The following is a 13466-nucleotide window of genomic DNA, read 5'->3' as shown; positions in this document are numbered from 1 at the left end:
GAGATAGACCACGGGGTGTAAGAAAGGTTTGGTGCCAAGGCTGCCTCATACAGCTGAGCAGGAGCTGGAAGAGGTGCAAGGAAGGAGCAAAAGGCAACCAGAAAAAAGCAACCTGTTCTCTGTCCAGTTTGGTGCCAGTCAGGACCAACCCTGGATCAGCAACAGAAGGTTAACTCCTGTGCTGGGTGTGACCCTCACCAAGAAAGGCTGAGGAGACCTGGGTGAAGCTTGGTCTGCACCACTTACTAACACCACTACCAGTACCTCCCCTTCACAGCCAAGCCTTTTACCAATACCAGCCCTCTAACCTGTGTTGCTTCCTGCCTGATTTCAGCAAGCTCTGGAAGAGGTTGTGCTGTTAGACCTCCATGCACTGCCTTTCTCTTGACCTTATCTAACAAATCCATTCCCTAAACTTAAGAAGAGGACATTTAAAAACGTTACTCACCAGGACAGTTTCCCCAGAGGGAAGGCATGGGGACTGCTGGCTTTCACAGAGGCTTTTATTGTCTCATTAAGTTCTCTTTAACAAGATCTCCCTCACCTGCTGCAATCTCCTTCCCATTCATTTGTACCCACAACCACGCTGCTGGTGCATTCAGGGCTGTCAGCTCCTACACCTTTGTTTTTCTTTCCTCTTAACTCTTCTGAGCCCATTTTCTATTTCCATGGTCCAAAGGAGATAATACCTTTTCCTCCTGAGATACGACTTGCCTCATCCTCTTTGTCTGGTTTCCTCCCTTCTATCTCTGCAGCTTCTCCCAGCTCCAGAGCCGCCTGCTGTACTTTCTTCTCCTCAGCAAGGCAGTGACAGCTCTTACTGACATCCCTGACTGAAGTGCTTGCTAAAACCGTGTAGAACTCCAGGCACAGCAATAATCCATGGCTGTTGAGGACCCAGTGTGTGCTGCAGTTCACCCCAGGCTTTAACTCCTTGAGCTTCTTGATACATCCTTGTCTGAGAGCCCACAGAAAGCAGCTGTGTCACAAGACCAATCATACCATGGTTGTCCCTCAGCATGATTAAAACACCACAGTTATTTTCTCTTGATGTGAGAACCATCCTACCTGACCCAAAAGGTAACAATGATCCAGTGCCACTGAGGCCTGTGATTGAATCAGCACAGGACACAACCAGGCTTTCACCAGACCCCACCAGCTGTCTTCTCAGCATGCAGAGGTCTGTCATCCTTCACCAAACTGGCCTCATGACACGATTCTTCCCATCTTCACCAGCTAGTGAGGTATCACCATTCCTTGCTACCTTCCTTAGAGGGCAGCTCTGGACCACAGCTCTGGCAAGCATCATTTCTGCACTCAGAAGCCATAGCCTGTGACAAAACCTCTAGCCAAAAATCTCCTGCCCAGTCTTCCTGAGCTCCCCACTGAGACGTTTTGGTGATTCCATATTTACCTTGCCCAACACCAAAATATTAATGACCTCATGAGACTGCTTGCCCTGTTCTGCTAATTCATACCAAACACTCTGACTACCAAAACTTGCTGATTTTCTGAGCTAAAGGCTCCTGCATGCACAGCCCAAACCTTGCACCTCCCAAAGGCTCTGCCTGAGCCCTGCACACCCCAAGGGTTCTGCCTGAAGCCCACACGCCCTGATGGCTCTGCCAAACCCCTGCCATGCTCCAGTGGCCCTGCCCATCCTGTCCCACTGTTTGTAGGAGCGGAGCTGCTGGATCGGCCCCTCCACAGGACCAATGAGGGGCCTGAGGCCAGCAGGGCAGTGAGTTCAGCACCTTTCTCAACGACTGCAAATACTGTGAGGTTCAGGCTGTTCCACCTTGCCCCATTGTAGTTGAAAGAGCCTTGAGAGCAAAGCTGCGTCAGAGAGGGGCACTGCTGCCAAGAGATGTTCCAAGAGATGTTCAACCTCTTTGGATTGTTTGGGGAAAAAAAAACCCACAACTTTTTTTTTTTCATTCAAGCTTTTCTAGATAAGCATTTGACAAACACAAGTAGCAGAAAGAATGAAGAGCCTACCTTCCAGGTAGGAATGAGGGACTGTCACCATTATCAGTGTGATAATGAGATAGTCTGAACACGAGGGAACTTGATACGATGGGAGATTTCTCATGGCAGTCTGACCTTGTGTTGATGTCAGCACAGTTTCTCATTGCACAAAGGCACAAAGGGATCAGGCCTGGGGTGACAGACCTATCTCTATCTCAAGCACATCCTGTAACGCACCGTTACCATTAATGAAACATTTGCCTCCCCCTGTTTTCTCTTTTTGGCAAGGGTTCTCATGTATGGGTGTCTGAAAGCTCAGCCCCTTCTCCATCATGCAGGGCGATGTACAGCTTGGTGAAGACATGAGATTTTGCTTAAGTATAATAACATGCCCCTAGGAGCAGAAACAATGTCTGGGAGGCATATTGCAAGAGAGCAGCTTGGTCTTGGGTCTGGAACTGAATGGGGTTAGATGATGAAACAGAGCTGAGCTTGGCTAGGAGACCAGGGAAGGAGGGATGGTGCTCCAGTTGTCTACCAATATTCCAGTGCTAATTCCTTAGATCACCCAAACACTCTGCTTCATTTGAATCATGATGTCCTGTGGGAATCCTCTACCCACCATGGATATCCAAAGACTCGGGAAATGGCTTTCTGTCTACTACAAATCAGGTCAACACTCCACATCTTGACCTTCAAGGGCACTGCGGTGAGAAGAGAGGCACAGGAAGAGCCCAAGGCCTTGGTCCAACACTCTCAGAGGCTCTTGTCACAAGGAATTATATGGACTCTGCAAACAGATAAGGAGAAGCAGAAAGAGCAAAGGCTGTTCTGCCCAACCTTGACACAGCGATCGATGTTGTAGTTTACCACCCGGAGCAAGTCAATAGCCGTGGAGCTGTGTGCTGCATAGCAAACATTGCAGCTGTATCTGAGTGACAGGCAGCAATTTGTGGCAAAGGGTAAAGCTCTCTGCCCATTCAGGCTTGACTTATGGGTGGGCTTGGTACGTTCCCCACTCTCAGTGGGTTTGTGTATGAAGTTAAGGTTTAGTACATGCCTGCCTGTAGGACCATGACCTTCATTTCATATTGCATGGCTCAGCGGACCCATAATTAATCCCTAATACGTTCCAGTGACAGCTGTCACTTGGCAGTGTCATCCATGGAGAACTGAGGGGGGTGTGTGTGTGTGTGTGTGTGTGTGTGTGTGTGTGTGTGTGTGTGTGTGTGTTCAGACTGGGAGTTAGGGATTTTCTGGCCATTGGAGCAATGAGGAGGCTTCCTGTCAGAAGGAAAGGGACAAATGGCAGCTTGGACCATTTTACAGAGAGATTGGGCAGGCCAGAAGAAGGAGGTGTGACCCAGTCACCTGCTTGTCCAGCTGCCCAACCTCAACACTGCTGTTCCCTTTTAGGTGACCACCATCTTCATCCTGAGCACTTTGCAATAGGAAACCTGGCCAGGCACAGCTCGGCCATGTCTACTGTTCTGTCTTTTCCAAACAAACTGGTCTTCAAATGTACCAGAAGGTCTGAAACTCACCCATCAGCCTGAACTGTAGGTGGGCAATCAGATCCATGCAGACAGAGTGTCCCAGGCAGGTTGTCATACTCAGGTCAAATCCTGTCTGCTTCAGCCTTGAGAGCTGCTGCTAATGCCAGTGGTCTGCTTCCAAATTCTGGGTATTTTATCTTTGTATCTAGTTGTCCTGTCACTGAATGCCAGCTCAAGATGAGCCAGCAGTGTTCCCAGGTGGCCAAGAAGGCCAGTGGCATCCTGGCCTGGATCAGGAGTAGAGTGAAAAACAGGAACAGGGGAGTGATTGTCCCTCTGTGCTCAGCACTGGTGAGGACATACCTTGAATACTGAGTTCAGTTTTGGGGCCCTCACTCCAAGAAGGACATTGAGGTGCTGGAACGGGTCCAGAGAAAGGCAGCAAAGCTGGGGAAGGGTCTGGGAGAACAGGGCTGGGGAGGAGCAGCCAAAGGAACTGGGGTTGTTGAGCCTGGAGAGAGGAAGTCTCAGGGGAGACTTTCTGGCTCTCTACAACTCCCTGAAAGGAGATTGGAGCCAGGTGGGTGTTGGTCTCTTCCCCCTAGTAACAAGTTATAGACAAGAGGAAATGGCCTCAGGTTGCATCAGGGGAGGTTTAGGTTGGATATTGGAAAAAACTTCTGCATTGAAAGGGTTCTTAAGCAGTGGAACAGGATGCCCAGGGAGGGGGTTGAATCCCCATCCCTGGAGGTGTTTAGAAGAGGCAGAGATGTGGTGCTGAGGGACACGGTTTAGCACCAGACTTGGTAGAGTTAGAGACTGTTTGACACAACGATCTTAAAAGTCTTTTCCAACCAAAACAATTCCATGACTGTGAAGATGAGCATGCTCAGCTGAATCACAAAGCACTTTAAGCCTACAAGACAGCACAACAGGCTGGGTTTTACCTTACTTTATTGGGATTTAACAAACGTTCACCAACACACCAAGGAGCAGATCTCTGCTATTTCAACCAAGGAAGTGGCACAGGGACTAGCACATACCTTGACATTCCCACCCTCATGCAGATCCAGATGGTTCTTTCATTTCCATAATATATTAAGTCATAGTGGGTTTGAGGTACCTCCAGGAGGTCCAATCACACGTTGTTAGCATGCACAGCCTTTGCAGCCCCCAGTCCTGTGACCAGAGCTCTGAAATGAGAGGAAATTGCAGAGGAAAGAACTGCCCCCTCCACACCAGCAGCCGCTCAGGCCCTGGGGACCTCCACCTCCGAAGCAGACCTGGATTTTCTCCTGCTAGTCAGGCTGCCTAGGAGTGACTCCTCACTGAAGGCTCCTTCAAAGGTCGACAGGAGGGACTGGCGAAACTTCTCCTTGAAATCCAGCCCTACAAACACATAGAGGATGGGGTTGATGCAGCTGTTGAAGAAAGCAAGGCTGGAAACCAAGGGGATCCCTATGTAAAGAGCCATTCTCATCTCATGGCTGGAAGAGTTTTGGGATATCTCCAGCAAGGAGAAGACGTGGTAGGGGAAATAGCAGAGGAAAAACGAGACTGTGACAGCGATGATAATTCTGTACGGCTTCGCTGAGCTGGCCAGCTGCCGCCTCCTCAGCTTGACAGCAAGGATGCTGTAGCAGATGAGGATGACTGTGAAGGGGATGAGGAAGCCACACAAGAACCGCGTTATGATCATGGCTTTGTGCCGCATCCTCCACAGCCTCCGCGTCGCCTCTGACGTGTAGTCATCGGACAGCGCAAAATTGTTGTAGCAGGTGGTGATGTTCCTGGAGCTGACCACAGTGTCCCGAAAGATGAGGTATGGGGAGCTGAGGAGGAGAGCCAGGATCCAGGTCCCCAGTGCAATCTTGGCTGCCAGCTTTGGGCTCCTGCAGTTGTGAGACCAGACAGGAAAGGCCACAGAAATGCAGCGGTCCATGCTGATGACCGTCAGGAGGAAGACGCTGGCAAACATGTTGAGGAAGGCAATGGTGCTGTTCAGCTTGCACAGGAGCTTCCCAAATGGCCAGTGGAAGCCTAGGGCAGTGTACACAATGCTGAGGGGCAGGAAAAAGGTGAAGATGAAGTCAGCAATGGCCAGGTTGAGGAACCAGACAGAGTTCACTGTCTTCTTCATCTTGAAGCCTGCAATCCAGATGACAAGGCCATTCCCTGTCACCCCCAGCAAACAGGCGATGCTGTACACCACCATGGAGAGGATGTGCATGCTCTTCTGGAGGCCCCAGTAGTACTCATGGGTGGTGGTGTTCTCAGGCTGCAATGTGGCAGAGAAGGGTGAAGGGGAAGAAGAGATGCTCTCCATTGCTAGCAAGCCGGAGTCCTGAAATCATAAGAGCACACACGGCTACTGCCTGGAGCTCCTGTGGCTCAGGGGAGGAAATCTTTGCTAGCAGCTGTACACAAGTATAGAGAATCATACAATGGTTTGGGTTGGAAAAGACCTTTAAAATGAAGTCCAACCATTAACCCAGCACTGCCAGGTCACCACTAAACCATGTCCCTCAGCACTACATCTACACAGGGATGGGGACTCCACCACTGCCCAGGACAGCCTGATCTAGGGTCTGATTTTGGGGAAGAAATTGTTCCTCATGTCCAACATACACCTCCCCTGGTGCAGCTTGAGGCCATTTCTTCTTATCAAAGCCAGAACATCTCCATCAATGACCAATAACAACAATCCAACATGGGTCAGAACCCTGGAAACCCAAGTCCCTCAGCTGTAACCTCTTTGGATGACCAATGAGAAACTAAGGCTGCAAAAAACATCTTGACTGATAAAGTTTAAGATAAAAGACTTATTCTGCAAGTACCTTCTGTGGATGTGCACTCCAACAGCTGCTCCTTCACCGCTCTACCCACAGCATGTGGTCTTCTTACCTCCTGGCTGACTCCCCTTCCAGACACTCCTCTTGGGAGTGACTCACTCTGCATCACTGTTTTCCCATGGCTTGGCATCACGAGGAATTTAGTAGGATCCCTTATTCCTTCATATTCTTCCTCAATTTGTGGTGCTTTGGTTTAACCCATGACATCCCAGTGGTCACAAGAGCCTTGGGCCAGGTGGCCAAACCAACCCAGGAAAACTTGGCCCTTCTCCTGTCTACACTGCCAATCCCCCCCACAGCGGTGTCTGTCCTCTAGAGCACACACAGGGAGCCAGGGCTGCCCTGCCAATGGGAGGAACAGGACAGGCTCTGCTCCCCACCCCAGTGCTGCCAACCCATGCCACGGCCTGGCACAGCCACCCGCTTGGCCCAGCTGGAGGGGACTTTGAGGGTGTCTGGAAGCACTCCCTGCACAGTGCAGGATGGCCCAGGTCGGAGGAGCTCCTGTCCTCCAACATGGGGTGGTGAGAGGCATCCCCAGATTGCGGGGAACACCCTGGAGCTGGGGGAGATGTGGGAGAGACTCCTCCCAAGGTGTGCAGCAGGTGGGGCAGGGACTGTGGGGATGGATGGAAGCAGAGGAAAGATGACAGAGGAGGCGTGATGGCAAAGGGGTGACAGCAAAGGAGGGGTTACGATAGAGAGGTGATGGTAGGAGGGGTGACAGGAGAGGGGTGACGGCAGAGGAACTGTGATGGCAGAGGGGTGATGGCAAAGAGGGTGTGACGGCAGAGAGGAAGAGGGGTGACAGAAGAGGAGAGATGACAGCAGAGGGGTGACGGCGGAGCAAGGGTGGCATCAGAGCGGTGACGGCAGCCGACCCCCGCCCACCCCGGCCAAGGTCACCCGCGCCCCCAGCCCAACGTGCTGGCAGCACCGCCCAGCCCCGCCTCGGCGTGGGCCAATAGGAAGTGGGGAGGGCAAAAAGCGCGGTGCTGATTGGCTCAGGCACTTCCGAAGCCTGTTGCCCGCCGACGGTCTATTGGGGCGGGGAGGCGCCTTGATTGGCCGAGGCGCAGAGGGGCGTGCCCGAGCGCTCTTGGCTAGGCGCGCGGACTCCCGCGCGGTGGCGGAACGGAATCGAGATCCGGACCCGGACTCAGTGCTGCGGGAGGGTAGGGACCGAGTCGGGGCCACAGGATAGGCCGGGCAGGGGCAGCGCAGGCCGTTGCGGGGTGAAAGCCGGGCAGGCAGCGCAGTGCTATACCCCCGGTATTGGGGCGGGGGCAAGAATGTTTCAGCGGGAGCTTCTCAGGTGTACAGGAGGTGGTGATGGGGCTGGGATATGGTGTGTGCAGAGCCAGGTGGGGATGGAGGCTCAGGCCTAAGGTTTGTCCTTGCAGTAAATGAACTGCCAGGGCTGGACCTGCCATGGTGAGGGAAATGGGGGTTGCACCCTGGGTGGGGAATGAGGAGCTCTGTTCCCCACCTTGAGACTTCTGCAGCTCTGTGAAAGTGCTGGGTGTGAAAGTGCTGTGACCTGCTCTGGGCGAACACATTGGACCCAGACATCCTGCTCAATGCCACAGCACTGTGCCCTCTTCTTTCCCCATCCCAGTTCTGCTTTGCTGGCAGCAGGAAACTCTCTCCTTATCAGAGGCCTTGGATTTAGGCAGGCGTGCAGCAGGCCCATGCTGAACAAACTTCAGCAGCTTGGTGCAAGCAAACTAAAAAAAAAAAGTGTAATTGCTTAATAACCTGCTCACGGCCCTTCGCTGGCCTTGCAGGGTTAATGGATAAAAAGATGCTTTGTTTCAGCCGAAGCAGAAGCTGGGCTGTCACGCCTGCCTAGGAGCTTGTGCTCAGCATGATAATGCTGGCTGCAGTCGCACCAGCTGGGCTGGGGAGGCTGATCCCTCTTTGTTTCTGGGGAAGACAGAGGATGGGAGCAGGCAGGGTACAGAGATACAGCCCTGCTGCCATCCCACAAAGCACCCTCTCCACTGGCAGGCGACCTTGGATCCAGCTGCACGATGGCAAACTCAACACATGGCAACAGGGTCCTCCCCAGCGCAGAGGTCTGGGCCTCCCATAACAAGATGGTAATGGAGCCACTGGAAACCAATGACCCAGAGGTGAGAGCTTCTTCCTGGCCTCTGCCCAGTGGTTGCTATGTTCATCCCCACAACAGCCATGGAGATGCTGACCTCGACCTAGGGATGGGGCAGGGAGATAGTCTAAGGCTGAGCTGGTGAGACCCTGTGCCCTCTCTGAAGGGAAGGAGGGCAGCCATGCAGATAATATGGTCATAACTTGGCATGTATTACTCATACCCTTCTGTGTCAAGCTCTAATGTCTACTCCAGAGCAGCCACTCTACCAGGCCACATGGCAGTTGCTCTTGACTCTTAAGCCCTAATGACAGCTGGCAGCTTCCTGGCAGATAAACCCCCAAAACGTGGCCAGTGACCAAACACAGGAATTGTTTGAGATCATCTGTACCAAGAAAAGATCTCATCTCACTTCTCCAGCACTTTTCCAGGCCCCTTTTCCTGCCCTGTCCCCTCCAAGGGTGCTTCTCCTACCACAGAGCATCCATGTCTCCGTGCAGAACCTGCATGGCTGGAGCTGTTTCTTTCCCCTCCCAAAGGTGCACAGCATCATCAAGAAGGAGAAGCAGCGGCAGAAGCTGGGGCTGGAGTTAATCGCATCGGAGAACTTTGCCAGCAGAGCAGTCCTGGAGGCTCTAGGATCCTGCATGAACAACAAATACTCTGAGGGCTACCCAGGACAGAGGTATGGGGCTGGAGCTGAATCCCACCCAACCCAAACCCTGGCAGGGAGGAAGAGAAACCCCCTAAGATGCCAGACCTCACCTCTGGAGAGGAAGCGATGTTCTGGTGCTGGCAGCTGAGCTGTTCCAGGGCAGGATCTGACACTCTCAGCCCCACATGGGATGATCTCAGCAGGGTCACATCTACTACAGCTTTGAAAACATGGCATCACCCCAGGTTCTCCCCAGCTTGGACTGTTGTGAGTCACAAGTTTGGTTTCAACCACTGCCCCGTCCTTTACCGACAGGTACTATGGTGGGACGGAGTTTGTGGATGAGCTGGAGAGGCTGTGCCAGAAGCGAGCGCTGCAGGTGTACCAGCTTGACCCCCAGGAGTGGGGAGTCAACGTCCAGCCCTACTCAGGTACCAGGGTGCTCAGGAGAGCCAGGCCAGCCACACTGGCCTCCACACGTCCTGGCACCTGTAACCGGCCTGCTGTGCTCTGGCTGCAGGGTCACCTGCGAACTTCGCGGTGTACACAGCCCTGGTGGAGCCCCATGGCAGGATCATGGGGCTGGACCTGCCCGATGGGGGCCACCTCACCCATGGCTTCATGACTGACAAGAAGAAGATCTCTGCCACCTCTGTCTTCTTCGAGTCCATGCCCTACAAGGTACACGGAGAGGCTTCAGCAGGATGTGGTTATCAGGCTCCCAGCACCCTCTCCTGTGAGATCTGATCTTCACCCATAACAAGCTGGCTGGACCCTCCTCTTCCTCTCCCAGGTCAACCCCAAGACTGGGTACATTGACTACGACCGGCTGGAGGAAAACGCCCGCCTCTTCCACCCCAAGCTCATCATAGCAGGTGAGGCTCAAACAACCCTCATCAACCTCCCTGGTGACATATCCTGGGTGGAGGTGGCTCCCTAAAGCCATCAGCACTCTGGTCAGCCCACAGGCACCCATGGGTGCCATAGTGCCAGGAGAACACTTCAAACACATCTACATTAGCAGGAGATTCTGTGCTGTCCCCCAAAGTCCGCGAGCATCTACTCCTGTCCCCTCCACGTGCCATGTCCCGGCAGGTGTCAGCTGCTACTCACGCAACCTGGACTATGCCCGCATGCGGAGGATCGCTGATGCCAACGGTGCCTACCTCATGGCTGACATGGCTCACATCAGCGGGCTGGTGGCTGCCGGCGTGGTGCCCTCGCCCTTTGACCACTGTGATGTCGTATCCACCACCACTCACAAGACCCTGCGGGGCTGCAGGGCTGGCATGATCTTCTACCGTAAAGGTGCCTGACCTGGGAAAATGCTTCCCCCAGGGCTGGGAGGGCTGCAAGTTAAAGCTCCTTCCTGCCTTAGCTGGGAAGGAGGGAGGGCAGGAAGGTCCAGACCCTTCTGGGATCATCTGGGAAGCTGCCCAGTGCCAGCTGTGGCCCAGATTTGAAGAGGAACAACCACCATCCCTGTTCCGAGAGGCCAGGGGTGAAAGCAGCTCATGGGATAATGGAGGCTGAGCTGCCTCATGCATGACCCTGCCCTCCTCTCCCACAGGTACCCGCAGCGTGGACCCCAAGACAGGCAAGGAAACCCTGTACAACCTGGAGAGCCTCATCAACCAGGCGGTCTTTCCAGGGCTGCAGGGAGGCCCACACAACCATGCCATTGCAGGTAGGCAGCCAGGCTGGCCGCCAGCTCCAGGATGGCAAAGGGAGCTGGCAAAGATAGCAGTTTGCTCAGCTTCCAGGATGTCTTCTACTGAAGTGCCACACGTCCCCATCAGCTCTCCCAGAGCCTCACTTCACTCTGCCTTCCTCCGCAGGCATTGCTGTGGCCCTGCAGCAGGCCATGACACCTGAGTTCAAGGCTTACCAGCAGCAGGTGGTGGCAAACTGCCAGGCACTCTCAGCTGCCCTGATGGAGCTGGGCTATGACATTGTCACAGGTGAGGACAGGTCCTGGCAGCAGGATGGGTCCAATTCCTCCATGTGGCCAGGTGTCTGAGGCAGGCCACAAGGGCAGCCTGGATGTGGTGGGCAGGGTTCTGCTCTTGCAATTGCTCAGGAAGCAGTCCCCACCGCCCAAGGGCAGGTCCCCTGCTGCCCCCCAAGTTAGGGGCAGGTCTTGGTGCAGTCCCAAGCCCGTCGCTGAAGTTTCACATGGAAGCAGCATTGACTCCAGTCCCCACCAAACCCTTCTCTTCTCAGGGGGCTCTGACAACCACCTGATTCTTCTGGACCTGCGCAACAGAGGCACAGATGGCGGCCGGGCCGAGCGGGTGCTGGAGATCTGCTCCATTGCCTGCAACAAGAACACTTGCCCTGGTGAGGGACCTGACAGGCTCTGCCCCCTCTTACTCCCCACACTGGGCATCTCCCTTGGCCTGCGCAGGGCTCCCAGCTCCCAGGCTGAAATCCCCCACAGGGTAGTTTTGGTGCCCAGGGTTGGTCACTGGTGCCTTGTCGTGGTGCAGGTGACATCAGCGCCCTGCGCCCCAGCGGGCTGCGCTTCGGGACACCAGCGCTCACCTCCAGAGGCTTCCAGCAGGACGACTTCTGCAGGGTGGCTCAGTACATCCACAGAGGTGAGGCCAGGGCCACAAGTGAGGCCAAGCCCAGTGCTGCTGCAGGGTAAGCAGGGCTAAGCCTCAGATACTGGGTTCAGTTTTAGGCTCCTCACTCCATTGAGGGGCTGGAGCATGTCCGGAGAAGGACAAGAAGTTGGTGAAAGGTCTAGAGCACAAGTCTTGTGAGGAGCAGCTGAGGGAACTGCAATTGCTTAGTCTGGAGAAAAGGAGGCTGGGGGGACACCTTCTCCCTCCCTGCAACTCCCTCAAAGGAGGTTGGAGCCAGGCGGAGGTCAGTTACTTCTCCCAAGGAACAAATGACAGGATGAAAGGAAAGTCTTGAGTTGTGCCAGGGGAGGTTTAGGTTGGACATGAGGAACAATTTCTTCACTTGAAAAGCTGTCAAGGCCTGAAACAGGCTGCCCAGGGAAGCTGGTGGAGTGCCCATCCTTGGAGGGGTTCAAAGCCACAGAGATGTGCTGAGAGAATTGGTCTAGTGGTGACCTGGCAGTGCTGAGTTAACAGTTGAACTCGACAACCTTGAAGGTCTCTTCCAACCTGAATGATTGTAAGCCCACATCTGAGCCTCACAGGCTCCCTGCAGCAGGGCTGAGAGAGTCACAGGATGTGGCAGCTGCTCCCTGCAGGCACAGGCAGGGCTGCCCAGTCACGAGGGCTGACCAATGCATCTCCCATCCTGGCAGGGATTGAGCTGACGCTGCGTGTGCAGAAGGACATGAGCCCCAAGGCCACACTGAAGGAATTCAAGGACAAACTGGAGGAGGACAGATACCAAGCAGAGCTGAAGGCACTAAAGAAAGAGGTTGAAGCCTTCGCTGCGACCTTCCCACTCCCAGGGCTGCCTGTCCTGTAAGGGGAAGCACCAGTGCCCGCTGCTGGAGCCACCTCCACCAGCACCCCAGTGCCTTCTCCCAGCACGTCCCGACCAGCACTGGCTGCGCTGCAGCAGCAGCTCCTCATTTGGTTTGTACTCACCTCTCCCCTCCCATGTGCAGCACAGAACCCCCTGAGCATGACCCCTCCGTGGGGAAAACAGCCCTTGCCCTGTTTAGCATCACAGCTGGGACCTCAGCCTCATGGCCAGGGGTGCTCTCCCTGCCTGTGGGAGCAGCAGATGAGGTTTAGGCAGGTCTGCTCGTGTCCACCCAGATGGGAGGAACTTGGGGGAACCACCTCCATAGTCAGGCACAAGAGACTTCAGAGCCATAAAAACCTCCATGGCTTCAGCCTTGAGGATTCCCTTCAGGTGCACAAACCCAGTCACTTCCAGCCCCTGCAAGCTGTGAGGAGACCAAGCCTCATCCCTACCACCCCTCCTGGGATCATTCCTAGCCAACAATCTCTGGTACCTCCTCAGACCTCTGAGCACAACTCTCAAAGTAGAACCTTTTTTTTTTTTTTTTAATAAGCATGGTAAAATTAAGAATTTAACCACAACATCTAACAAGAATTAGCTTTTAAAAAATACAACCAAACTTTTTTTTTGCCTCTTCTTTTTTGTATTTCAAAAATAACCCAAATAAATATTTTTTTGCCTTTTTTTTTCCCTGTTCCTTTTTTTTTTTTTTTTTTAAAGTAACATTTTTTCAGACTAGAGTCATTTTGGTGTTAACATCAGTTAAACTCTTGTGCAGTAAACACAGCACGACACTGAGACATGCTTCTTGGAGTTCTCCTCGGTCACACACTCGCTCTAACTACGGACGCAAGCATTCGGCACGCACGGGCAACACGCACACGGAACTCGACATGCAGGGATAGGATACAGTGCTTGAAAATGAG

The 13466-nt window shown here is 53.7% G+C and overlaps 2 protein-coding genes across 2 annotated transcripts; one reads left to right on the top strand and one right to left on the bottom strand.

The window, feature by feature from the left end:
• Positions 1-4713: 4713 nt before the first annotated feature.
• On the bottom strand, positions 4714-5802 carry LOC128974310 (chemerin-like receptor 1). The gene has a single exon (XM_054390880.1). The coding sequence runs from the start codon at positions 5788-5790 to the stop codon at positions 4714-4716; it is 1077 nt and encodes a 358-aa protein (XP_054246855.1). The 5' UTR covers positions 5791-5802.
• A 2547-nt stretch (positions 5803-8349) lies between these two features.
• Positions 8350-12537, top strand: SHMT1 (serine hydroxymethyltransferase 1). The gene is made up of 11 exons (XM_054390831.1): positions 8350-8451; positions 8966-9111; positions 9397-9512; positions 9602-9762; positions 9875-9956; positions 10177-10389; positions 10652-10768; positions 10920-11042; positions 11305-11421; positions 11571-11681; positions 12368-12537. The coding sequence occupies exons 1-11, from the start codon at positions 8350-8352 to the stop codon at positions 12535-12537; spliced, it is 1458 nt and encodes a 485-aa protein (XP_054246806.1).
• The last annotated feature ends 929 nt before the right edge of the window (positions 12538-13466 follow it).

Source organism: Indicator indicator, chromosome 22 (assembly GCF_027791375.1).
Source record: "Indicator indicator isolate 239-I01 chromosome 22, UM_Iind_1.1, whole genome shotgun sequence".
Lineage (NCBI taxonomy): Eukaryota > Metazoa > Chordata > Aves > Piciformes > Indicatoridae > Indicator > Indicator indicator.
The sequence above is the reverse complement of the archived record's forward strand: the minus strand, read 5'-3'. Positions and strand labels throughout refer to the sequence as shown.

Bases quoted from the DNA above. Each gene is read 5' to 3' on its own strand.
- LOC128974310 (XM_054390880.1), bottom strand. From the start codon at position 5,790: ATGGAGAGCATCTCTTCTTCCCCTTCACCCTTCTCTGCCACATTGCAG.
- SHMT1 (XM_054390831.1), top strand. From the start codon at position 8,350: ATGGCAAACTCAACACATGGCAACAGGGTCCTCCCCAGCGCAGAGGTC. The intron at 8,452-8,965 runs GTGAGAGCTTCT...CCCCTCCCAAAG, and splicing joins TGGAAACCAATGACCCAGAG to GTGCACAGCATCATCAAGAA. The intron at 10,769-10,919 runs GTAGGCAGCCAG...CTTCCTCCGCAG, and splicing joins ACACAACCATGCCATTGCAG to GCATTGCTGTGGCCCTGCAG.